Source organism: Drosophila mauritiana, chromosome 2R, assembly GCF_004382145.1.
Source record: "Drosophila mauritiana strain mau12 chromosome 2R, ASM438214v1, whole genome shotgun sequence".
NCBI classification, from domain to species: Eukaryota; Metazoa; Arthropoda; class Insecta; order Diptera; family Drosophilidae; genus Drosophila; species Drosophila mauritiana.
In genome coordinates this window covers 2,159,781-2,187,344 of record NC_046668.1, presented here as the reverse complement: position 1 = coordinate 2,187,344, position 27,564 = coordinate 2,159,781, and the positions used below count along the sequence as shown (strand labels likewise).

The window sequence follows — 27,564 nt, the reverse complement described above, 5'->3', positions numbered from 1 at the left end:
CATTTAACAGAAAAACCAATAAATTATTTAAAAAAACAAATAATCTTTATTAAATCCGATAAAACTAAAGTAGAGCATTCAAAAATATTCGGTAACTCCATTACCACAATTCAATATGATATAATGACACTTGAAAAGGCCTAACAAATTTTACTCGATCACTTTATCCATAGAAACATTCCCATTTATATTGAGAGCGATGTAGATTTTGAAATTATTCAAAGGGCACACATAGAAATTATTAATACCACCTACACAAAAGTAATTCGCAGTCTTTTCCTATTAAAGAACGTTGGTTCATACGCCGAATTCAAAGAAATCATATTGCAATCATATGATTGCTCAAGTGCCAAATGTCTTGGACTTCAAGTTTGGGCTCCCTCTTCTCGCCGCCATAATTTGTTGCAACTGGCGGGTGCTCGAAAAAGATATATTAGTTAGATATATTAGAAATTTAATTTTCTGTTTGTTGAGTTGGAGTTGACTTTACTTAATTTTTGTATAGCAGTGCTTGCATTCTCGTTCCTCTTTGTTTGTGTGTGTGGTGAAAGTTTCACAAGTGGAAATTATGCAAAATACGTGGGGAGCTGCAAAATATTTTTACGCATACGCCAGGTGGGCGCTGCTAGCAATCTGCATACCTGCCATGTGCCGGCTGAAAGTTGCCGTCTACCAGCAGCCTGCACCCATTTTGACTGCGGTTGTGGCTTTGCCAGTGCAATAACTTCAATTTAATTTCGTAACATGTAATGCATGGCCTACGGGGGTCTGCATATGGGTTCTAGGAACCAACTTTTGAATATAATTCAATTTTTGTGAATTTCTCCCAGAGAAAATATCGAGCGCGTGTCTTCATTTCCACCGAAGTTGATGGAAATGGATAAGAAATGATTTACATAATGGGAAATGTGGGTGCAGAAAATAATTTTGCTACTTGAAAGGGGGAACAAGTGCATGAAAGTAGTTCTTGTCACTTGAGCAAGTAAGGATTGTATGCTTTATAAGAGTGATTAGCAATGTAACATTTATCAAACAATTTACAATTGTACGAGGTAGTCACATAAAAAACTCTTGCACACAGGTATCCAAAAAATGACAAAGTTATTTAAAGAAAGCCATTGTTTTTCAAACCTCTCTTGTCAACCTCTAACTCAAAACATAATAAATGAATGCAACTTGTGTAACTTGACCAAGACAGAACACAGAAATACGAAAATGCCTTTTAAAAATACACCAAATCCTAAACACTGTCGAGATAAATTTGTAATAGACATCTGTTCATCTGAAGGCAAACACTACATCAGTTGTATCGATGTTTACTTGAAATTCGCCACCCTTGCACTAATGCGAATTTTAAAGCAGTTGGGCAAGCCCATATTGTTAAAAGCAGATAGAAACGGCGCATTCTCCAGCTTAGCTCTTAAGCGATGCCTTGAAGGTGAGGAGATTGAGTTATGACTAAACACAGAAAAAAACGGAGTAGCAGATATAGAAAGGTTACAAAAAACAATAAATGAAAAAATTCGAATAATTAATTCATCTAACTATGAGGAAGCTAAACTGAGCAAAATTTAAACCATTCTTTACATATACAATCATAAAAAACTAAGCTAAATCACAATCACTTAACTAAGCATTTTAGACACTCAAAAAATTAAAGAGAGGGGAATAGAAAAAGTAAATAATAACAATGTAAATGAAGAACAAATAGACACCGATCATTATAAAATCACAAATCGAAATAGAGTCACTCATTACTATAAAACACAGTTTAAGAAAAATGAAACCTTTAATAAACAGGAATCTGGCGTACAATGATGATGTTACTTCTATTATTTGGGACGACCCATACAAAACAAACTCAAATAAACAACATTGACACCAATCACGGCTATCTCCTTTTTTCAAGTAAACCAATTCAAAAACCATCAGCATTTGAACATCATTGCCTAAAAATAAATTTAACTGAAATAAACACTTTGACTACATATTTTGGCAATAATATACAAAACAACACAGACACACCCCGCATGAAATATCTGTATAATAAAACGTAATAACTATTCACCAAAAAAATAGACAGAAGCGTGGACTATTAAACGTAATCGGTTCATCTCTTAAATTCCTATTTGGTACACTTGATAAGAATGATCGAGTGCATTTTCAGGAAAAAGTAGATTCAATCCCCAAAAATTCAATACAACTTCATGAAATGAAAATGTTATACAATTTATGAACGACGGATTACAACGACTTAAAAAGTATGAGAATATCGCAATAGTATCGACACTCTTGTATACGAACTTATGCAGTTAATTGAATACATAGAGGACTTAGAGATGGGCATGCAACTTTCACGCTTAGGACTTTTCAACCCAAAACTACTTGCTTACGACAAATTAAATAACGTTAACAGCCAAAACATACAACTGATTAAAACATCAACTTGGATGAATACCAAAGACACCGAATTACTAATCATATCACACATACCCATTAACCAAACACTGATCAACACAATTAATATTATCCATTATCCTGATCAGAACGGATACCAGTTGGATTACTGGTACCATGAGTCTTGCTTCGAAAATAAAAATAAAATCTTTAATCGAAAAAATAATCACAAACACAATTAAACGTAAAAATTCAATTTGCAATTTCATTCAAATCCCCACTAAAGAACAAATATAAAAACAAATATAATTTCAACATGGAATTTATCTGAATCCAGCATAGTGGAAAACTGTCAAAAATTGAACAACAATGTAAAAATAAAGGGAAACAAAATTATTACAGTACAAAAAAGAAGAAGCGAAATCGAAAACATTATCTTAAATAAAAATCCCGGAAATATACTTAACACCGTTATACGCACCACTGGATATAATTAAGATAAAACACAATGACGTTGCGAAACTAATATCAAAAAGTAATACCACATTTTATATTATGGTAACACTTATTATTATTGTACTTATTATACTATACGGATTATTAAAATATGTAACCTATAACCCATTTATAATTTTATATACGAAAATAAGAAAACAACCGAAAACAAATCAAGAATAGCCTCAAGAAATAGAAATTGAACGAAGTCCGTTACGCCCCTTATTGTACCCAACAGCATCAGCCGATGCATAGGCTTCTCTTTAAGGGAAGGGAAGTAACGTAATTATGCCTTCATCATAATTCACTTATACAAAAGATCGACCGCGGTGGTCCGCAGTATCAATTCCTCGTTAAATAAACAAACATTTCTCGAAATTGCGCATCCACTCAAGCTGTAACCAAAACCCAGGCAGACATAGTACATAAGAATTATTTTTCCATATGTATGCAAATATGCATAAGCAAGAAGCGCTCTCGCGCAGATCAAGTAAACAACCCTCTAACTCAGTACATCTAAGATTTTCTCACACCAATTGTTTCAGCCGACATTCAATCTGCATGTTCCCACGTTCCAAGCCTAGACTCACAAGCTCGAAAACCGAAGATTTGAATCTCAATAAAAAAATCGTAAAAATCTAAGAACGCTTGTATACAAAATTTTGCGGGCTTGGATGAAGAAAAAAAAGATTTGATTGTATACATTAATAAAGGTCCAATTAAATTAAAGAAGATGATAAAATAAACTTTTTTTTACGATATGTCCGTCCACATAAATTCTCCGATACCTATGATTTCCTGTTAGGCCGTAAATATCTCAAAGATACGAAAGCTAAGATAGATTATGAGAAGAAAACTGTAACTTTAGGTTCGATAACCTACAAGTTTAGATATAAAGAAAAGGAGGACGTGACCGTATCTATAAAATGCCTTGACCCAAAACAAATTTGCACCCATGGAGCAATACAACCAGAAACAGTAAGTAAGGTTAAGACCGCACTTGCAAAGTGTCTTCAACCAAAGTTTAAAGCAAAACTTAAACCAATGTCTAAACCAAATCATCAAAAGAGGAGACCGCAACAATAAACTGACCATGAAGATCCATTTCCTACAGAAAACCTTATAAATATCCCCAAAGCATTGATCAGGAGGTTAACAATCAAATTAAAGAAATTTTAGATCAAGGTATATTCGTAAATCGAAATCACCTTATTGTTCTCTTATTTGGGAAACAAAAATTTTGAATGGTAGTAGATTATAGGAATCCCAATTAAATAACATTGAGCGACAAGTTGCCCATTCTTAGAATGGACGAAATATTGGATAAAATTGGATGATGCCAATATTTTACAATTGATTTAGGTTTTCACGAAATAAAAATTGAAGAGGATAAAAATTCCATTGCGAAAACAGCTTTTTAAACTAAACATGGGCATAGCGAATATACAAATTAAAATTGTTACTGTTTAACTTTTTTTAAAAATAATTTTTATTATATTATAATTTAATATTTTATTTTTTCACATATACTATTACAAGACACTTTTTTATTGCTTATCCTTTATTTGAAACTGTTCACGATCTCGTCCCGATCCAGACTGATCTGAATCTTAATCCTAATCCACTCAACCTCGGCCAGAAGCTTTTTTAGGATAAAAGCTTTATACTGAATTTATTTCACAACATTGTGAAATTCAAATTTGATGTCTGGTGTTTACTTGAAGTTTGGTTATTTATCGGGTGGCTAAGTGCTGGCGACAAAAACAAGGACAAAGGAAATTCTGCAGAGATTGGATTATGAAATTAGTTTATCAACTGGGTCAGAGTGCTATATTTACGCATGCCTTTTGGTTTTAAAAATGCCCCTGCAACATTCCAAAGATCTATGAAAAATCTTTAATCTACAAAGATTAAATCTACAAAGAGTGACTAGTCTACTTAGACGACATTATAATATACTCAACTTCATTGGGGGAACATATTCTGTCCCTTAGGAAGATCTTTACAAAACTCAGGGATTCTAATTTAAAGTCACAGCTAGACAAATGAGAGTTCGTCAAGAAGGAAACAGAATTCTTGGGACCCAAGACACCAGAACAAATAAAATCATTTTTGTGATTATGTGGGTTCTATCGCAAGTTCATTCCTAACTTTGCCAAGGTAGTTTAACCTATGACCCTTAAACTGAAGAAAGGCGCAGTAGTTGATACCAAATGTAAAGCTTACGTTGAGTTGTTTGAAAGGTTAAAAGTTTTGATAACTTCGGATCCGATTTTGATCTATCCAGACTTCTCAAAACCATTCTCCTTGACAACTGGCCCAAGTAATTTAGATATTGGTGCTGTGTTATCTCAAAATCGTAAACCCGTCTGCCACTTGAGCAGAACGCTGAATGAACATGAGATAAATTATTCTACAATTGAAAAAAGAATTGCTAACCATTGTCTGGGCTACGAAATATTTCAGGTCATACTTGTTTGGTAGACCATTTGAAATATTAAGTATCACAAACCTTTAGTATACCCAAATAATATTAAAGAGCCAAATATGAAATTACAAAGGTGGAAAATCATATTGAACGAATTTGATTATGAAATTAAATATCTTCCAAGCAAAATATACTATGTAGCGGATGCCCTTTCCCGCACAAAAATTTAAGAAGCCATGCTTGGTGAAATTACAGATGCAACAGTCCATAGTGCGAGTGAAGATAATTTAAATGACGTACCAATAACCGAAAGACCACTCAATGCCTACTCTAGACAAATAGAGTTAGAAAAAGGATACATCGATTCAGCCAATGTGTGTCATTATTTTCAGAAGTTAAAAATCAAAATGACTACAAAGAAATGGCAATTAAACTCGCTAAGAACATCATTAAGGAATACTTGTGCAAAAAGATTTTCCAGAGAGTCTATATTGAAGTCATAAGCCCTAAAAGTTTTACCAAATTATTAAGATGTACCGAAAAGTTAATAGATATTCTAACCAATGCCGAATTTAAGTATAACACTAAAAAGCCATATAGATGTTTTACATCCAGGAATAGAAAACACCATTAGCTGGTTTAAGGAAGACTACTATTTCCCAGACAGTCAAAAACTTATCCAGAATATCATTAATCAAATCTGTGATATAGCGGAAATTAAGAATTAGAAGATCAGTCTGAATCGGGACGATATCGTGAACAGCTTCAATCCAAAGATAAGCTAGTAATAAAGTGTCTTGTAATAGTATAAGTGAAAAAGTCTATAACCGAATAAATATTAAATAATAATAAAAAATATTTTTTTTAATTAATTAAGTAGTAACAATTTTAATTTGCATAGCTTTGCAGAATTGGTTAGGATTAGAAGGCGTAAACATATCTGTCACCACAAATAAAAACGGTGTGTCTGATGTAGAGAGATTCCATAAGACTGTAATAAACGACTACATTAGTAGTAAACACCCTATAGAAAACAGATGAACAAGATTTGAAACAACAAGATTTGGTACAATCACAAAACAAAACAACACAACCAAAAGATCTCTAGCGGATGTCTTGACATATGCAGGAAACCCAGACTTCAACAGCAAAACAAAATAGACAAAATCGACAAGCTTAATTAGAAACGAAATATAGGCAAACTCCACTTGTAAAGAGCAAAGTAACCAATCCATATAGGAAAACAGTAGAAATTGAACAGCTAGACGATAAGCACTTTGAAGAAACGAACCCCGGTAGAAAGATCATACACTATAAATCAAAATTTAAAAAACAAAAGTTAATAAGATTAAATATATATCTGTATGATTCCTCTTATCATAATATCAATATCATATCATATCATTATCATTATAAATCTAATCAGTGCAATGAACGGATACCTTATATTCCAAACAGGAACAATGGAAATTCCAAAATATGAATATCACTATTTAGATATAAATATGTTAACGTTTAAAAACCTAATAGAAGAAACGGAAGATTTACCCAGTGTACCTCAAATACAATTATAACAAATTATAACGAGAACTTAACGGTTTGAAAATTATCAGGCGATGTTAAAGAGATCTTGTAAATGAAGTAGGAAAAGTGTATAAGTATTATTTAATTGGCACTTCAGACAAAGACGATAAAAACGAACTGGAAGAAAAGGTTAACACTATGTCAGAAAGTTCATGAAAAATCACGACTTAAACATGATTGTTGTTTTATGTAATCAACAGTGGAATAGCTTAAAAACGAAAAAGATAGGAACCAACGAATGTCGATATTGATATTTAATTTGCAGTAGGTTACAGAATATATTGAAGATATTGAATTAGGTATGCAGTTAACTAGGCTAGGAATCTTTAATCTAAAATTATTAAAACATTACTATTTAAAAAACGTAAACTCAGATAAATTTTTAAAAATAAAATCGTCTGGCTTAAAACAAATACGAATGAAATTTTAATTATTTCTCATGTTCCAAGCGTAGTCACTGCAGTTCAAAACTTTTAAGTAATTTCTTACCCAGATAAACATAATTACATTATAACGGAGCAAATATTTGATAGGTTAGCGTAGCGCTGACAAAGTAGCATACGCTACGCGTGTGTGCACCCTGACACCGTGAGAAAAACTTGTACTAGAAATAAAACAAACTAAAAGTTCGAAGCATTTTTTATATTCTAAAATCTAAAGCATGCAGTAAGTTTTTCAAAGGTAGTATTATCGATTACCTTAACATATATTGATATAATATAATATGATATTTATCATATATTTTATTACTCATTCATTATTAGTCATTCTGGCCATGTTAGTTTCTCCGCCTGGATCGTCTGATTTCAGATCTCAGGAACTATAAAAGCTAGAACAAAAAAGCAGCGTAAGATTTGTTGACCCATGTTGACACGCACACTCTATCGCTCACAAACCACTGAAAACTGCAACGCCCTACTTTCAAAAATTTATTTCATTTAATTTTATTTTATTAATTTTTATGCCTATTTCTATCGATTTGAAAAACATATTGCGAATTTTGTAGTTCGAGATCCCATTTTCTGAGTGAAGGGTATCTGATAGTCGAAAAACTCGACTATAACGTTTTCTCGAGTTATATTTAAAATGACTTATTTTCCCGTTAGCATGTTTATAAAAACTTACCTGTGGAGTTATTTCACCGAAAAGTACGATTGCCAATGTGGAAAATATAACAGCAAAGAGTCCAGAAGTTAAACCATCCAGCAGAATGGTAAAAGTTGAGTTTACCAACACATTACCCAAGAGGATACTGCACAAAAGATAATTACCTTGATCTCGAACAGGTGCAATCTTTGACGCATATTTTTTTTCTTTTTCCGTACCAGTGTTCCGCAAAATCTAAAGTTTTCAAATATTAAAAGATTTAATTATATATTTTGATATTACCTTTAATTCTGTGCGGTCCATTGACATTAAACCCAAGTTAAGGCCTGAAAACAGAGCCGAAAAGCCCAAGCATGTTACGATGATGATTATGGCCAGCCACACAGGTATTAACGGTTCAAATGTTTTTATTTTTAAAAAATCGGAGTTTCCTTGATGTTCCAGAGGCGTCGTCGTTGCAGCTTTGCTGTGCTAAAAAATAAAAAGTTTTAATTCGGATTTTATTCTGTTTGCCAATACCAACCGATGTGCAAAAATAGTTCGGTCACTCCCCCTACAACTCCCAAGAACGACTAATGCTTTCAATGTTCAAAAAAACTAATTATAATACAAATATTATAAATCTGTAAGCAATTACGTGGGGTTCGTGTTCACTCACGGAAACAGTTACGTTTTTCCCATCATTTCATTTAGAAGTGCGAGTATTTCTTGTTTATATGTTGATTATTTCTAAATAAAGGATCTGTTTGTAAATGGCATAGTACATCATATTATTAAATTTATTTTATTTATTTTATTATTTATATACTATATTTGACATAATAAATTCTGTTTCCAAGCCACATCGACGTCCTGCTAGGGAAGTGGAAGATCTTTCTGGCATCGCAACCTTTTTTTCTTTTTTCTTCCACTTTGAGAATATGAGAGTAAAGTGGAATTTTAACCTCAAAGCTGCGACGCCAACACTTTTGAACTATGTTTTCCGTTTTTTTCGTGTAATTATTTATCTATATCTATCGGAATACTAAAAGCATTTTGGGCACGACCAAAAACATCCCAACACTGTCACGCCAAAACTTCATGAAAATATAAAGCTCTACCGTGGAAGCGAGTATCACACCTTCCACATACGGGACGTGTAGATACATACACCTACTCTGTCCATTCGGTGAGAAACCTGTGGATATATCTTTGGTAATTAAACTAACCTAAACAGCAATCTACCACGGATTATCAAGCTTTAAACAACAAAATCTAGAAGACATTCGAGGCAATATCGAGCATTAACAAAAAACCACTAACGAAAAACTTAATAAAAATAGAAGCGAACATTTTCACTACAGGCAGGACATCAGCTTACATGTTACCAACAAACCAATAAAAATCTAAGGGATCCTAAAGGATCTCCGCATAACTCTAACTCTAACACACCCAAACTCATTGGCGAGTGGTCTCGCCAGTCCTCTTCCCATCCGACGTCTAAAGTGGAGTCACCCACTGGTCTCCCTACCCGTAATATTTCTTAACCGTTTAAATATTCCTAAACAACGTTTATATGTAATCTAGTTAAGGCTCTTTGTTCCATACATTAACATTTCATCTTTGTCCGGTTATGTTCAATGTACTTCCTTAGGCAATAATTAATTATATCCGATTAAGTCATCGAGATCATGCGGGCTGCCAACTGGCAAAGACCGGCGAATTTATTGGATCGAAATGATTCTATGAGAAATTTACGTGGAATTTTCTAAGTCAACAGTTTGGTTATGCAGCCAGCAGCAGCTTATCATAAATTTGAGCAGCAGCTTATCTCAAAAATTTCCACACCTCCGGGCCGGACTAAGGTGTCATTCGACCCGTGCCGAAAGTCTGCCAGGCTGGGGGCCAGTGTAATAACGTCCGCCCGGTCTAGTTAGCCTTACCCGGGTACTGCGGATCTCTGCCCGGGCGGACCTTTTATTTCTCTGCAACTCGTGGGTACTATGAGCAATAGACCACATCATTTTAAAATACCGCAGGCCTTGACTGCGGGAAATGTCGCAAAACAGTTTGAGGACCGTCTCCTTGACGGGGAGCTGCCTTTTTCGGTGATAACACCAAAAAATGCTCCTAATCGGAGTGTGCCAACGGCACAAGTACGCCCAGCTGCGGGAGGTAAGAATCGGGCAGCCACACCGCGTCACTAGACTGTGGTCCAAGCCGGGCAAGCGGAACGGGCTAAAAACCCATTACCGCAACTTGGTCAGACTGCGGCCCGGGATGACCCTATCCGTAAGGGGCTGAGCGGGGCCAGAACGAAGTGGTATCTTCGTTACCTTCAGCATGGCAAGTCACCTACGGAAGCTTTATCTCTGGCCAAGACACCGCAGCCGCTAGAGCAGAGGACCAACTCTGCTTCGAAGCGGGTAAACGGCACCTTGACGCCTCCGACGGTAACGCCTAAGAGGCAGAAGGTGGAGAAGAGCAAGCCCCCGGACTGCTCCTTTTGATGGCGCAAGTACCTCAAGGGGTGCAAAGGCAACTGAGGTACGCAAGCCATCATATGCGGCCGTAACTGGGACCATTAAAGTTGCGGTCGTACGAGACCCCAAGGTCGTCCTCAGTAGTGAGGACCTCTCACAGCTCGAGGACGCACTACTGGAGGAGATAGTCCTCTCTGGTTGGGATTCTCCAATTAAGTTTGGAGGAATCCACTTCAGGGTGGGTCACCTGATAGTGGATTGACTGAGTGGCTGCAATTAGCAGTCCCCAGCCTCAGTAAGTGGAGCGGTGTCTCCCTGGAGGTAAAGATGGGCGAAAAGTCATCGTCACACAACATTACCATCTTCTGCCCCAGGACATGGGACAAAACAACAAAGTGGATCATGGAATTGATAAGGAAACAGAATGACTTGGACACTGAGAACTGGCGTCTCATATCAAGGAAGAATGAGGGTGGTGGCTCGCTCCCCAGCCTTGGAATTGATGACAACTCATGTGCCAAGATTATTTATAGCGACCACAAGCTGAGCTTCAGGTTTGGTGACATCTCAGTTTGTGGTCTAAAGAAGGCCAATGCAATCAAAGCCGGCACAAGACGGGTCGAGACTCCTCAAAATCCACTAGTCTCTGTGGAGAAGGAAAAGCCCAATAAGCTCTCCGGATTCAACAAGGATCTGGGTGCGACCGTCATCGAGATGGGGGATCAGACCCCGATATCCTCTCAGGAGCTAGGCATGGAACTAGACCTGTTGAGTAAGGAAGAAGCGATACCGACGGATGGTGATCTGGGCATCTCCAGATCAGTAACGCCGATGATGGAGCCGGTCATCTAATGGTCGGGAGTTAAGGGATAGCTTAGGTGAACATCCATCGCGCAAGCCCTGGTACAGAAACCCTGGTATAACCAGGGAATAAAAGGACTGTACGTGAAAAACGCCAAGGTAATTTGGTAAAAATTCAAGCCTTATGGAAGGATAGATATTTCAATAGATTATATCCACAGCTTGGTACAGTCTGACGCCAGACGATAAGGGAGGGTATATTTTTTATTAATTTGTTATAAGTTTTTAGTTGACTTCTTTTTAAATTTATGACATTTAAATAATTTGTATATATACAGCTGTGTTCATAAAAATAACAGTGCGAGGGAAACTAAATAATACAAAGCTATTTTTCCATGTCCCTTTTAGGAATCGACTTTTTATTCCACCTATTTTTGTAAAATGGAATGTGTAGATGTAACATGTGTTTCATGTTATCCTTTTTTATTTACATTCTTGACAAAATTCACAACTTTTAGGCTGTTCATAAGAATAGCAGTCTCTGGTTTTGTCCATCGTAAAGTCTCGAAATGATCAATATTTTCTAAAAAGTGAGTTTGGTTAAGTTTTTTAAAGGGCAATAATTTAAAAAAATTAAAAAAAATTTATTTTAGTGGGTAGAGAACACCACTGCTCCCAGGCGAAAAGAATGTTAATTTTTAAGCTTAGAAAGGAAGGAAAAACATATAAGGACATTCAAAAAACTCTTGAATGTTCTGCCAAAATGGTATCCAATGCCATTAAATATGAATGGAAGCCCGAAAACCGTGGTACCATACGTAAAACCACAGGTATAGACGATCGTCGCATAGTTCGTTACAGCAAAGTCTATCCTTTTACATCCTTTGGGGACATAAAGTCTGAGCTGAACTTGGGAATACTGAATCAAAATTTAAGTGCGAGGAGTCCACAAAAGGATCCCCTTCTTAGCCCTAGGCATATTAAGGCAAGGTTAAGCTTCCCTAAAACCTACCTAATCTGGGCAGTCTCCAAATGGCGTAATATCCTTTGGATTGATGGGTCAAAAATAGTTATATTTGGTGGAACTGGTTCACTACAGTATATCTGATGACCTCGAAACACGGAGTACCACCCAAAATACCCACTGATGACTTTCAATCATGGTGGACCTAAAATCCTGGTTTGGTCTTGTTTTTTTACAATGGTATGAGTCCATAACATATGATTTATGGTATTATAGACCAAAACGCATACTTAGTGAAGTCTTACTGTAATATGCTGATTAGAATATGCCTTTAAAATGGACATTCCAACAGGATAATGATCCAAAACACACAATCAAATTGGCTAAGAATTGATTCACCCAAAATTGAATAGATGTAATGCCGTGGCCAGGACCATCTTCCGATTTATGCCCGATTAAAAACCTTTGGGGGGACATTATGTGTCGAAGAACTCCCCGACATCTAAGGCTCAGATTTGGCAAGTTGTGCAGGATGCATGTTCAAAAATACCCACCAAACGTTGCCAGGACCTAGTGGACTTCATGCCGCGTGGGTGTAATTCTGTGCTGGGTAACAAAGCCTATTTAACCAAGTATTAGGCCCCAATTAACACATTAAAAAGAAAAACTAAGATCGTTTTGAGTCAAGTTGAATTTTGTTACTCTTATTTCATATCACTGCTATTTTAGTGAACACCAGAATTTCTGCCTATTATGTTGTTTTAATCTATATTTTCGAAACTATTGAAGAAATAAAAGTAAAACATTGTTTGAAATGAAATTCCTAAAGATATTATAAAAAAAAATTGACCATTAAAACTGTAAATCATAGAAATTTTTTATCTTAAACTCGCAGGTCCCAAGCACTGCTATGAACACAGCTTTACTTATGCCACTGCTAATTTGTAAAAAAATCATTTTCTTCTCATTTGTCTCTTCTTAAATCAACAATGAAGTTATCAATATGTTAATATTACTTAATTTAACTACGATAGTCTACCTATTTTTACTAAAATTATTAAACAATTTTCCTTTAAGTAAACAACAAGTTACAAACAAATATATTGAATATATTATATATACTTATGCCCACTTGTGTAATATATTAATGGCATAAGCATATGCATACATAACATGCCTTCCTTGGCACATCCAAAAAACCTATACAAAAGTAATATATACAACACAGCCGCTCTGCTGCTATCCTGCTGCTATTACAAAATATTTACAGTAAAGACGCTTTCTTTAAAATGAAGAAATAAAACAATAAACGATATATACAACCGTTAAAAATACACTTTTAGCACTAAACGCAGAAAAATGGAAAATAAATTCTAAGATTATAACGAAGGGAATGACGTACAAAAGAATACAAAATAGCCTTCAATGTTCTAGTATTTAATAACATTAAATAGAAATGGATTGGCCTGATTGGTATCTAACTCAAGCTACAGATATAGAGAGTAATCATTTTGCATCCTTTAAGAAGAAAATTTCAGCTGAACTTGGGAATCAAATTTTAAGTGAACAAGAACTTAAATCATATCATTGGACATATTTGAGGCTTTCAAAACCCACTACATACATTCAGTATGAAGTGAAATTATCTGCACTGATTGCTCAAACGTCACACGGCCGTTGACGACCGTTCAAGCATGTTGGCTTTAAAATCCTGGTATTAATGTGGTCATTAGTAAATATGTATGTATATGTAAATATACTTACTAATGCATTTCTGTCATAGTCTGAATGAAATGGACACTGGCAACGCTGACACCGGCCATCGCAACTAATCTAACGAAGACGAGGAGAAACTAACGACGCGGTAAGCCTGGAAAAACGAGAAGCGAGGACAACAAGGAAGGAAGACTTGCAAAAAAAGAGTTTTTAGTGGGATTGTGTGAACCTTTTTGAAGGCTTACCATACCTTATATATATGACATAGACTTATAATTCTCTTCTTTTTTGCTTTATATTGTCTTTTGATTTGTGCAGTGAGTCCCCTCTTTTTACCTTTTTTTTTATTTTTCTTGGCGCGTGTTATTCTTGTTCCTCTTTACACGCCCGTCTTGTAAATTTTTATCGATTTCCCAAAACTTTTTTGACACTCAAACCCTAAAGCCACTGAACCGGTCACGCCCACAATTTAAAACTTTTTTAATATCTCAACTTTTTATATTCTATAGTTCTTGAGATCGAAACGTTCATAGGGACAGAGGGACATGGCCAGATCTATTGATTCATAAGGTCGGATAACAGTATAAAAATGAGGAACTTCTATTGTTTTATTCTTATTCTAGTTCTTCCGTTAATCGTAGTGTAAAAGGGTATACTAGATTTGATGAAAAGAGCCAGAAGGAAGCATTTTCGACTTATAGTGACATACGCTCAACCACATAACATATATCTACAACATATACTTTATATATTCTTTTACTAAGCAACAAAAGAACATAGAAGAATGTCTTAGCGCATAAGATAAACAATTATTAGAACCCCAGCGTTTGTCGCCACGACCACACACCGCACAAAACTGCTACGCCCATGCTTTTGAAAAATGTGTTAAAGTTTTTTATATTTTTATTAGTCTCGTAAATTTCTTATCCATTTGAATAAAACAAATTTTTCCACGCCCACTCGAACACCCTAAAATACCTAAAACTTGCCACGACCACATTTTTGAACAATTCTTCGATATCTTTTCAAAATGTAATTAGTCTTGTAAATTTGTATCGATTTGTCAAAAAAAATTTGGCTACTCTTGCGCCCTAAAGTTGCTAAACCGGTAACGCCCACACTTTTAAACAATTAAAAAATTTTTTTTTATTCACCAATATCTATCGATATCCCACAAAAGTCGGGGAGCTCGACTATAGCCTTCTCTCATGTTTTTATATTGTATTGTAGATCCTTTATGAAATTTTTACAGATCATGGCCTAATTTGTGTTAGTCCGATGCTCATCTCTAAAACAAGAATTTGTGGATTTAAAAAAAAAAATGTCTTTCTCTATTTCTTCTTTTGTCTGTTCCTAATACAGTATTTGAGTATCCGGAAATTATTTTATTGGTTTATTGAAAAAGACAGATAAAACAATAGAAAGCAGATAGTACTTGAGCTCCCAGTTTAGTATAGCAATAGTTTTAATTGCTATATTGACTCGGATGCTGATACAATCCAGAATATTTATATCGTCCGTTACTACGTTTCAGATATCTGATTACTCTCTATATTCCCTCTTTCCCTTTGGGTATTCTTCAAAGCTTAATTTACTTCGCCTATTGCTTCTTAGCCCTTGAAGTCAGAGATCTGCGCTTTAAAACATAGACCATTTATAGAAATTTCGGATAGCAGAGTATTCTTCACATAAAGAAAATATAAACTGAGTCTGAATTCCATTCAGTTAAGTCTTAAATTGCTTAAAATGGTCAAAAGAAACTACTCAAAACAAGAGAAAATGCTATATAACCTGTACACAACCGTAAGTGTGAACAAGAAATTTCAATATTTTTTGTATATTGGTAGAAACAAAATAATAAAATGAGAGGGCGTGGCAAAAGGCGTTTTTTCAAATCGATTTTTGGCTAAGCTTATTTATTAGCTATTTTTGAGCAATAACGAGAGAGAATGCTATAGTCGAGTTCCCCGACCATAAGATACCCATTACAAAGCTAGTGGGAATGCGAACGAAAAATTTCATAATTTTTCTGGGATATCGATAAAATTTGGGGAATAAAACGAGAAAAAATTTAAAAATTGTTTAAAAGTATTAGCGTTACCGTCGTTTTGTAGTTGCATGGAGGGGCGTGGCCACAGTTTAGTTGACAAATAAAAAATTGCAAGACAAACAGTAAGACGAAGAAAAATGTAAACATTCTTCAAAAAGGTGGGCGTGGCTGCAAAGCAAGGGTCAACAAACTTGCGCTGCGTCTACGTCTCTAGAATCTGTATGTTTAATCTCAACCTTATAGCTTTTATTGTTACTAAGATCGAGATGTTCATACGGACAGACGGATATGGCCAGATCGACTCTGCTTTTGGTCCTGATCAAAGATATAAATATATTTATATGGTATACTGATACATACTTTAAAAGGAATCTTGTATACCCTTTTACTCCACAAGTAACGGGTATAATTAGTATATTTGAATTAATATGAAATCAAATCATAGTTTTCTTGTCTGGTTCTTTATCGGTATTTCTTATTGTTTTAATTTTTTAATAAAGCCGTGTGTTTAAGCAAGTTTTCTTTTTTATTAATTCTAAGGCAATAGGAGTTCAACACCACCTTATAGAAAAAAAAACTTTAAAACTTACATTTGTCGTTTTCTCAGCTGTTTTGGCACAAATAAAAAATTCATTTATAAATGATGGAAACTTTACTGAGTAAAGTGCTGAAAATCCATCGCTGGATACTTCTATCGGTGTAAAAAGATCAGTAGCTGGCTTTAGACATGGACCGCCATAATCGTTTTTTTCATTTGTAAACGTTATAGCTGTATTTTGTTCTAATCCGCTACCAAACACTCGAAATTGTTGTTCCTTGTCTACTAACACAATTGGTATTCCGTCTTTAGTTTCTACTGTATCGTCTTCCAAACGAATTCCAACTATACGAAAAGAATTCTCACTGCTTCGCCGTGTCCGTGAACTGAAATAATAAATATATATATTTTGAGTTGTTAATGATTATGTGCTTACTAGTATTGTTAAAATTATTAGAATTATTACTCGTATAGTATAAGACTATACTATATTCGGTGAAAAGTTTGTAACAGGCAGAAGGAAGCATTTCCGACTATATAAAGTATACAAGTAAACTAAAGTTAACGTCCACAGACGGCGAAATAAAATAAGCGACAGTAACGGAATTCTGCTAAGTAAGCATTATGCTAAACGTCGCTGCATAGCCGGCAAACACAGCATATTTGTAAGTGGGACTTTCTACTTAAACTGTGTTTTAAGTTTGCAATAATCTAAACATAACTAAAGATAATTGAACGCGTAGTTTTGCAAGAATCGCCAAAAAGAAAATATAAAAAGTTTATACAAGTATAGTGACTTGAGAGCTATGTTGACATAAGAGTGTTATTTGTTGACTACGCATTACGAGCGACGCATGAAATGCATGTGGGCATAACTTTTTTTCCGTTTGCCTTTGTTTCGTTCGTTCTGGACCATCTTTCAATATAACACAATCCGTTCAATTTTGCAACATAGTTGCCTCGCCCTTCAAGAGGCTCGCTTGAAATTACTTTGGCTACGTAGAAACCCATGTCTTCACCCTTCACTCCGATTGTGATAGTCGCATCCGTGTCCCAGCCCCAAGGCATACAAATTCGTCTGCCCCATCACCATCCGAGCAACTGGTGCCGTTTGTACGGCTGTTACTGCTACCTTAGCAGAACAATCCAAAGCATACCAGCCCTTGGTTGACAAAGTCGAATTGCTATTACAGCGATTACACGCGTAACAAGCGATGCTGGGTGTAACGAGCCATTATATGCCGTCAAGACCTTACCTGAATTCGCAGGGGTACAAGAGAAATTGGCTTGATGGCAACGGGCAGCCCACATGGCTTATCGCTTCTTCAGACCGCACTATGGCACCGCGCGCCATTACCAGGCTGTTATAATCATAAAAAGCAAGGTCACAGGGACCGCAGATGATGAACTAGCTTCATTCGACACAACGCCGACGCAATCATAAGTCGTCTCGATTTCCCTTACAGCCATAAGCGGCCGATTCACGTTATTGAACAAGAGTTGGCCACGCTCAGAATGGCGCACCTCTGCTGAAATATTATGATGAGGTGGGCAAGAAACAACCGCTGTTGACTAATAAAGTCAACATGTCATATGAGCCAGCCTTAGCAAAGGAACTTTGCGAAAAATGTCAGGTTTAAAGCGCAGCCTCACAGAAGTTCTCATTGCAGCTAAACCGAGGGATCTGCCTCTGGCTCTGTCACTCGCTCAAGGGGTCGAATCGAAACATGGCAGGTATGCTTTCGCGGCCAGCTTCGCGAAAGGCATGGAAGAGAGAGAGCAGAGGGCTAATGCCAATCAGCGAGCTAGACCAAATCAGCAGGCCGATCGCAATCAAGCGGGTCAAAAAACCCGCACTTTAGCACTCAGCACAAACAGCAAGGCCAGCCCGGTCAGCGCAGTGCTGGGTTTTTTAAGGGTTAATCCTTGCTACCCGTCATCAGACGAAGAGTAGCGGGGCAGGACATGAGTTTCCTTATCGACACCGGCGCGTCAAAAAATGTTATCAGGCCACATAAGGGCTGGGCGTACGTGGCGTCCGTCCGGTTAGCACACCATTGAGGGTGCATTCGATACATGGCTCAACTAATGTCATCCAAAAGTGCTTTGTCGCGCTATTCAACGAAAAAGCATGTTTTTTCCTCCTACCAGATTTGCTTAATTTCGATGGGATCATTGGCCTCGACTTGCTAGGCTGGGGCATCGATTTGCCGGCCTCCGGCCAGCTTAAATTGGGCACGGAAGTTGAGAAAATTTCCTTCCACACATGCGCCGACGTAAACTTCACGGACATAGACTGCCCAGACTCGACCGCTTCGCTGCGGAGCACTTTTTTAAAAATGTTTAGAACCAGAAAGATGGCCTTTTAAGTCCCAACGGGGCACTCCCGTACGACACTTCAGTGGTTGCCACAATCAGGACAGTGAGCGAGAAGCTTATCTACGACAAGCTTTACCCCTATCCCATGGGGGTAGCTGATTTCGTTAATAAGCAGATACATGATCTCTGATTAGAGATTTAAGATGGATTAGATATTTCGCTGCCATAGCAAGGCCCATCTCAGAAATACTGAAGGGCGAAAATGGAACGGTCAGCACGCATAGGTCGATAAGCATCCAGGTGCTTTTTCGCGAAGCCCAGCATAAACTACGTAATATTTTGTCGTCGATAGACTTTATGCTTTACATGACGCCATTTGATCTATCGTCAGTGGCTTCAACGTTCCGAATAGGAGCTGTCCTATCTCAAGACAGGCCGCTCTAGCGATGATTTTAGAAACGTTAACGAGCGGGAGTTGCTGGCCATAGTATGGGCATAGGCTGCGGCATTGCTTGTATGGGGTCAAAGATATAAACATCTTTACTGACAATCAACCGCTAACCTTTTCCGTGTCAGGATCAAACCCCAACGCAAAAATTAAGAGATGAAGAGCCCGCGTTGACGAGTCTAACGCTCGTTTATTTTACAAGCCCGGTAAAGAGAACCTGGTAGTCAACTGATAAACTGATAAAACCGTTGAACTGATTCCAGAACCAGATAGCGCTCGAGGAAAAACGCCTCCAGTCCAAACAGACTTTCATTTTGTTCGGGAATAAAAGGCGACACTCAATTAATTTCGTTTGCACAGAGTCTCTGTTAGACGAGCTAACGGATGTAATCGTCACAAGAGGCGTACACGCCTTTCATTGCGATTTGCATACGCTCTACAGGATTAACATAATAGGGCCCACAGAGCGGCTCAAGAAAATATAAAGCATGTCTTGTCCGAATACTACTTCCCAAAATGGCTAAGCTAGCCAAGGAAATCGTTCAGAATTGCAAAACTTGTGCAAGGGGCAAGTACGACAGGCACCCAAGGAAGCAGGAGATTGGCGAAACGCCAATACTATCACACACAGGGGAAATGCTGTTTTTTTTTTTTTTTTTTTTCTCTCTAATTCTATTTATTATGGTTTCAAAAGGAATCGTTCAGTAATTCCTCTGAACTTAACCTAATGTGTGATAAAGATAAATGAGACCAAGTGGTATCTTAATTATAAAGTACAAAAGAAAATGTAATATGTTATGTTATCCTCCTGGTAAGGAGATCGCTGGGGTGTACCCTCTTCAGTCTTCGGAGGGAGATGGGATCAGCTAGGATAGTTGCTAGTCGGTTCGGGTGGGCCATAAGCCTGTCGGCATAACGGCTGCTGTGGAAATTAATCTGATCCCCAAGAAGGGTAATTTTCAGATCTCTTTCGATGACTATGTTCGTCACGTACCAGGGGAGCCCAGATGCGTGACGTGCAGCTCTCGACTGGACCACACGGAGCCTATTAAGCTGGGATTTGGCGGCAGTTCCCCACACCTGGATGGCAAAACTCCACGTTGGAGCGAGAATGGCTTTGATTAAAAGAGCCTTAGAGCTCATTTGAAGTTTGCTGGAGTGGAAGAGCCAGTCGAGCTTTTTTAGCTTCGCCAGTGACTTAGATTTGACCGACGTGATGTGGGCCCCCCAGGTCAGTCTCCGATCTAGATGAACTCCTAGGTAGCAGTGCGATCTAGCATTGGTGATAGGGCTTCCATTGAAGGTCAGAACTGTGCAGGTTCCGGGTCGCAGGGAAAAAGTTACACAGGCTGACTTTGAGGAGTTAATGGCCACATTCCATTTGGCAGTCCATTTTTCGATTGCGTGCAGCCATTCCGGGAAATGCTGGTATAGACATTTTCTCTACTGACAAACAATTTTTCCTCATTGGCATCGACAAGTTTTCCAAATTTGCCGTCGTACAGCCAATTAGCTCGAGAACCATTGATTACTTGAAACCAGCGCTGCTTCAGCTCATGAACTTCTTCCCAAGGGTCAAGATGATTACTACGACAACGAACCATCGTTGAATTCGCACACAATTACATCTATGCTGTCCAACAACTATGGTGTTAGGATCGCGAATGCACCACCATTGCACAGCATCTCCAACGGGCAGGTAGAGCGCTTCCATAGCACACTACTGGAACACGCCAGGTGCATGAAAATAGACGACACGATAGAGTTAATCATGTTGGCCGAATACAATAAGTCGATTCACTCGGTTGTCTACCGACTGACATCGTCTAAGCGCACCCCGATGAGCCACAGGAGAAGGTGTTGGTCAAATCCAACCGAAGACTCGGCAACAAACTTACGCCTTTGTGCGAAGAAAGAGTTGTCGAAGCGGACATGGGGATCACAGTCCTCATTAAGGGGAGGGTGGTCCATAAGTACAACCTCAAGTGGCTCACCCATATTCAGTGCCACACATAGTAATTAAGTATGTTTTTGGTGGTGGGTTTCATCCGCATAAGATACAAAAATATCAATAAAATTTTCACACACAGGACCTGATTCATACTTCTCCTATCTATGTCCCTGGTCTCGGCGCACATAACCGATTACACGCGCGCCAATTACATCCCCATTGTCGATGGACAGATCTTGGTATGGGAGGAGTTTGCCTACGTGAGGCACACCGCAAACCTGTCGGAATATGCGCGCGTGGTGGAGGAAAGGATTGCCTTAACGGAAAAATTCCCACAGTCACACATGAATGTGTATTGGGTGCACGTCCGTGATCTGTTGGATGCATTGGGCACAAACCACAGGGTGGCCAGGAGCCTAGACTTTCTGGCAGATAGAAATCAACACTAAAGTTCAGAACCAGATTAATCAACTAACCTCCACAATCTACTTAAATTCTCAAAACGACAAAAAGGGTCACAAATTGACACCAGCCATTTGTATGTGACGCTGTTAGCGAGAAACTGAATTCTCATGATGGAGCTGCCAAATTTAATGTTGGCTGTGACACTTGCAAAACTTAGCCCAAACATTCTCGACCATGCTGACTTAAAATCAGTTGGGCTTGAGGAGCCTACCAACACCCCCATAGGGGACCTTATGTCTGCGTCGTCTGTGAGAGTCCCACAGTCCAGTAACTCATTGCACTTCTTAATTAAGTTTCCTAAAATTAGTTTACTTGCAAAAAAGTTACTATCTTCCCCATTAGCCACCAAGGAGCCATGCATCACCGACAACATTGTCGCAGAGTGTGATAACGAAGTCCACACTGTCAAGAATTGCACCGCATCTACCAGCACCGCCTTTTACGGATTGTCATCGAGTAGCTCATGTGCCAAAAATATCCACACTGGCGGCGTGGCGCACTGCGAAATGCAACCAAGGAGCCTAGATCAAAAAACCTACGTGGATGACAGGATTGTCATCCCCAACGACAAAGCCGCCAAGGTGCAAGTAGACAACATCACTGAGATCTGGGTGCACGGGACGCACCTCATAACCTTCGCCCAGCACGCTACGATAAATGAGACCTCGTTCAGCAATCGAATAGCGTTCAGACCCGAGTTCCGGGAGTAGAAAAATTCCCCCTGTCGAACGTTACCTCTAACCAGAATGTGCTCAGTCTCCCGTACCTTCATCGTCTTAATAAACGTAACCTGGAGACAATTCGGATGTTCAAGGAGGAAATTGACGCTGATCGTCGTCTTCGAGTAGTAGCCGTTTTGGTGTCAATATGTTGTCTGCTCATTTGTGTCGGCGTCGTGTATCCAGAAGATCTGCAAGGCAGTTGAATGTGGCCTTTGCTGAAATCAGGGAGGCCTCCATCTTAAGGGGGGAGAGTAGTTAACTAAAGCTAACGTCCACGGATGGCCAAATAAAATAAGCGATAGTAACGGCATTCTGCTAAGTAAGCATTATGCTAAACGTCGCTGCATAGCCGGCAAACACAGCATATTTGGCCGCTACGATATGTGTAGCGGTTTCACTTGTAGCTTCAGTCTAAATTTGGCATTCGAAAGCGGCAGAACTCGCTCCTTAAATAAATAATAACAAAAATAATAACTCCGTCTTTTCATTTGGTCGTTAAACGTCAAGTATTATTTCCTAATCATTATAGTTACTAGAGTGATTAACTAATTTACATATTCTTGATCAGGATCAATAACCAAGTCGATCTAGCCATGTCCATCTGTCCGTTTGTCCGTATGAACGTCGAGGTCTCAGGAACTATAAAAGCTAGAAGGTTAAGATTCAGCATACAGATTTTAAAGACAAAGACGCAGCGCAAGTTTTTTGACCCATTTTTTTGAAATACGTGTTGATATTCTTTCACATATGTTAATTATTATTATATAATGTTTTTCTTATTTTCGTAAATTAAATCTCTTTAATGCAGCCGGATATTTTGTTATCGGTTTCTCCGAAAAATAACCAAGACAAGCTTTCTAATCTCAACTACCATAGTAGTAGACAACTAGATAGTAGAATTCATCTTCCAACACTGGAAACTCTTAGTGATAGCACCTATCAAACAGCTTATGTATGGAAAGCAGATCGATAGAATTGGAGGTAGATTGACTAAGAGAATAAGAACAGTACATAGTGCAAATAAACAACGGTAAGTTACGTGACAGGCATCAAGTTATGAAATTTCTTGAACATTCCTTTTAGGTCCAGGGGGGTAGCTGTCCACCTCCCCCTGCCATACCCTGGCGACGCCCTTGGGTGATACCAAACAAAGATATTTGTGCAGTAGGTTTCGTCTTATTTGTATGGAGAAAAAAAATCTAAAATTTAAGGTCTCATGGTCACAAATTGTTCGTTTTGGTGTAAAACTTAAATTTGTAAAATTTTAGCCAGATCGGATAACCAAAAGTTTCTTAACCAAAAGTTTGATATAGGCATTTTTTGGCTAAAATGCTGTATTTTTTTGCTTAAAATTCTATTTTTTTTTTTTTGTGATTATTTAAGGTGTTAGGTCGAAAATTGCTCTAATCAACTTTATTTTAGTTTTATATTAAAAAATATATTTAAAATATATAATGATTTATTTTTAATTAATTGTTAAGCGATTTCTTACTGCTAAATGGGTACTTCTTTGTATACTCTTTGACAACTTGTAATAATTTTTAATATTCGAGCTCTTTAGTTGTTAATTTCTTGTTATAATCTTGCATTAGATCTTCGAAAGTGACAACAACAGTGATGTTTTATCTGCTGTTAAAGAAGATGTGGACTAGTTCAGATTTTGAATTATCCTCTAAAAAAGAGGCAGTAACATTCCGAATTCTTTCATCGTTGGTCAAATGGCAGATTTCCAATAATGCATCTATGCATTTGATTTCTGCGGTTGTTGATACGCATTCAATACCAGAACTTTGCAGCGGCTGCGAGAAGATAATGCACGTAATGACTACCGCGAACTATTCGAGATTACAATTCTCTTTTTGGGAATAGTTCCGGAATGCCATAATTTCCGACCACCTGGCCCTATGCATCATGCTCGCTGGATGTCTAAGGCAATTTATACACTGAAGCTATACCTTTTTCGAGAAGTCTTCCGTTTAACTAAACACGAAGAAAAGTATTTGCGTTATGTGTGTGTGTTTATATAGTGAAATTTTATATACAATTGTGGTTTGGATCCCCGTTGGCCGTTGAAGCTCCTAATAGACTTTCAATTTATTCGGGCTATGTACAACTACAGAGAAGTGGACGAGAGGATTTTAATGGAAGTGCTCAAAAAGACATGTAATTTTTTATAGTACCTGGCAGACGAAAATATCACATTGGCCCTATTCGATGATAACGTTACTGTCGCAGAAAAACGAGAAATGGCACAGATGAACATTCCGTTAAAAGCATTAATTTAAAAGTACGAGATTTGTAAATTTTTGTTTAAAAAAAATTATCTGATTTAAAATAAAAATGTTCTATAAGAAACTTAACTTATGCCCAACCTTTGAAAATAAACGTTAAAAACTAATTTTAAAAGATGGGCAACCGAAAAAAACTTATTTTAAAGAATGGACAAACGAGATTATTCGTTTTTAAGGGTGGGCAAACGAGATTATTCGTTTTTAAGAGTGGGCAAACGAAAAAAAATAATTTTTAAGGACGGGCAAACGTTTAAATCTAATTTTCTAATCTAATCTAAGGGTGGGCAAACGAAATTTTTTAGTTTTAAGAGGTGGGCGAATGGAATTTGTTATTTTTAAAGTGTGGGCAAACAAAAAAAATTTTTTAAAGGTATTCTTAAGGGTGGGCAAACGATTAAAACTAATAATAATGGTTGGGCAAACATTGTTTATTGATAATATTTTGTTTTAATAGATGGTCAAACGCTTTATTCTCTCAGTAGACCGAGGTAAATTTGAATGTCTTATATTTTCTAAAGTATACATTTTTTCAAACATTTTTGACAAACAATGTTATTGCGATTAAAAAAAAAATTGAAAAAAGTGAAAGTTACGATCTACCAAAATTTTCGAACTTTTTCGAAAATTCATATCTCAAAAACTGGACGTGGGCAAAAAAAAACTAATTGGTGGGCAAACATTCCAGCTTTTAAATTTCAAAAATTCGATATTTTCAAACCCAGCTTCTCTGAGCTTGTGCTTGTGTTGAAAGAAATTTAATGTAGGCATTATAAGAATTCAACTATTAGACTCCTAACTCAGCTAGTGCAAGCGCGAGCGCGAAATTTAATGTTTTTATTTGAATATCAATGGGGATTAAAATTATAAAAAAATTAAAAATTGTTCAATAATGTGGGCGTGGCAGTTTTCTGCGGTTTGTCATGGTTAGATTGGGAAAAAGTATTTTGGCAAATCAATGACAACATTTCAAAACATTTTGCATAGTTGTGGGCGAGGTAGTTATGGGCAGTTTTTGGGCGTGGCCGTGGCAAAAAGTTTGCATAACTGTGGAAGGGGCAGTTTTATCCGGTTTGTGTACGTGGCAACATTTGGAGGCAAGCTTGCGCTGCGTGATTGTGTCTCGAAGCTGCATGCTGAATCTCAACCTTCTAGCTTTTATTGTTCCTGAGATCGAGACACAAGGACATGGCTAGATCGACTCGGCTATTGATCCTGATCAATGGTCGGAAACGCTTCCTTCTGCCAGTAATACACTTTTCAACAAATCTAGTATACCCTTCTACTCTACGAGTAACGGGTATTATAATGGCTTTTGCAGATTACAGGCCTCTCTGTTATACCTGTTGCACGTACGTCTTTGCTTGTTTGTTTGCAGCGTCTTCCAAATTTCTATTGAAAATTATATATTACTGACAGTAAAGAAACTAATAAGTAATATACAACTTATGTAATCCATTTAGCATTTCAAGCAATTGTAGGCATGCCTAACTGGTCTAGAAATAAGCGGTTCACAACCAGATATATCTGGCTAGTTAAGAATACATAAATATGTATGTAGGTCTTCGCTTTTCTTTGCAGCCTTTTCCAAATTTTTATTGAAAATTATTTACAACTGACAGTGTAGCAAACGAAAAATATTAAACCACTTATGTAATCGATTTATAAAAACATTGGCGACTGTATGTATGCTTCTCAGGTTTAGGTATAAGCAGTTTACAACCAGATATAACTGGATAGTTATTAGAACATAATAAATGTATACATATGAAATCAATTGACTGCTTCTTAAAATATGTGATGTAGCAGTATATGTAATAAATATATTTTAATATTATTTTAAAGAAATTATGATATGAGCTTATAATAGAATGAGTACATTTTTTTAATGCGAAAACTTGCCTTGATAAGTTTTGTGATAACGCAGGCGATATTAAGTTAAAGTCATTCGCTTTCTGCAGCAATAATTTATTACTTGTATCCACAGAAGTTCCATTTATACCGTTAGCGAAAATAATTATTGTAATAAATGATATCAAATATGTGTTCATTTTAAGCGAATAGAGCAATATATACACTCTGTCTATTATGTTTATATTATTCAACCGTGTTGGGCTGTAATCTTCTAGGATTAAGAAAACAATAAGTCTTAAACACTTTTTAAGGAAACTAATTTTACCGGTGTGTTTTAAGAGTTCAGCCCATTTAGTCTGTATTTTACACATGTGTATGCACTGTTTACGATTTTGTATACTTCTCTCTTGGGAGTATTTTATTGGAATATGTCACTACCACTTTTATGTTCACTGGAAATATTGTCTATTTGAATGAGAGATATGTTGTTTTTAATAAATATTGTTAGAAGACAGATTCCACGAACAATTAATTAATTGCATTTTGAAAGTTCCTTAAATATCTTCTATCCACTCGCTTATAATCTGTAACCTTTTCCGTTTCTCTTAAGTGTACTAGTTGCTGGTATCTTAAAAGTTCTGCATATTCATCGACTCTACTATCGATTGTACTTTCATGAAGAGCTATCATGCAGAGCGAGCCTGCAATGAAGGTATAAGGTCGACTACCGACGAATACAGAACTATTAAGATATATTTTAGTTATCGGCCCTGTTCCAGATGTCACTTTCAAATGATTCCCACGGTTTTCTTCTCAATAATTAATGTTTGGACATTTGTATAGAACAGTGGAAACAAACGGTAAATCATTACGTTAGGTTTTTTTTAAATAAATAGAAAAGAAGAGGAAAAAAGGGACTGCATACTTAAATTAAGGAGAAAAAACTGTGAGCGTTAAGAAGGAAAAAAATTTTGC

General features: G+C 37.0%; 1 protein-coding gene across 4 annotated transcripts in view; it reads right to left on the bottom strand.

Moving 5' to 3' along the window:
- LOC117138103 (metal transporter CNNM2) overlaps positions 1-27,316 on the bottom strand; it is a 58,291-nt gene extending 30,975 nt beyond the window's left edge. The window contains exons 1-5 of one of the 4 annotated variants that reach the window (XM_033299963.1): positions 26,638-27,316; positions 16,595-16,928; positions 8,294-8,482; positions 8,176-8,245; positions 7,696-7,733 (exon numbers count right to left, since the gene is read on the bottom strand). In XM_033299963.1, coding sequence (XP_033155854.1) covers positions 7,711-7,733; positions 8,176-8,245; positions 8,294-8,482; positions 16,595-16,928; positions 26,638-26,960 — 939 coding nt within the window. In that variant the 5' untranslated portion in view covers positions 26,961-27,316 and the 3' untranslated portion in view covers positions 7,696-7,710. Of the gene's footprint in view, positions 1-7,695; positions 7,734-8,029; positions 8,246-8,293; positions 8,483-14,002; positions 14,092-16,594; positions 16,929-26,637 lie in introns of those variants that run through there. The other 3 variants (XM_033299962.1, XM_033299960.1, XM_033299961.1) reach the window with 3 other exon arrangements.
- Positions 27,317-27,564: the final 248 nt, after the last annotated feature.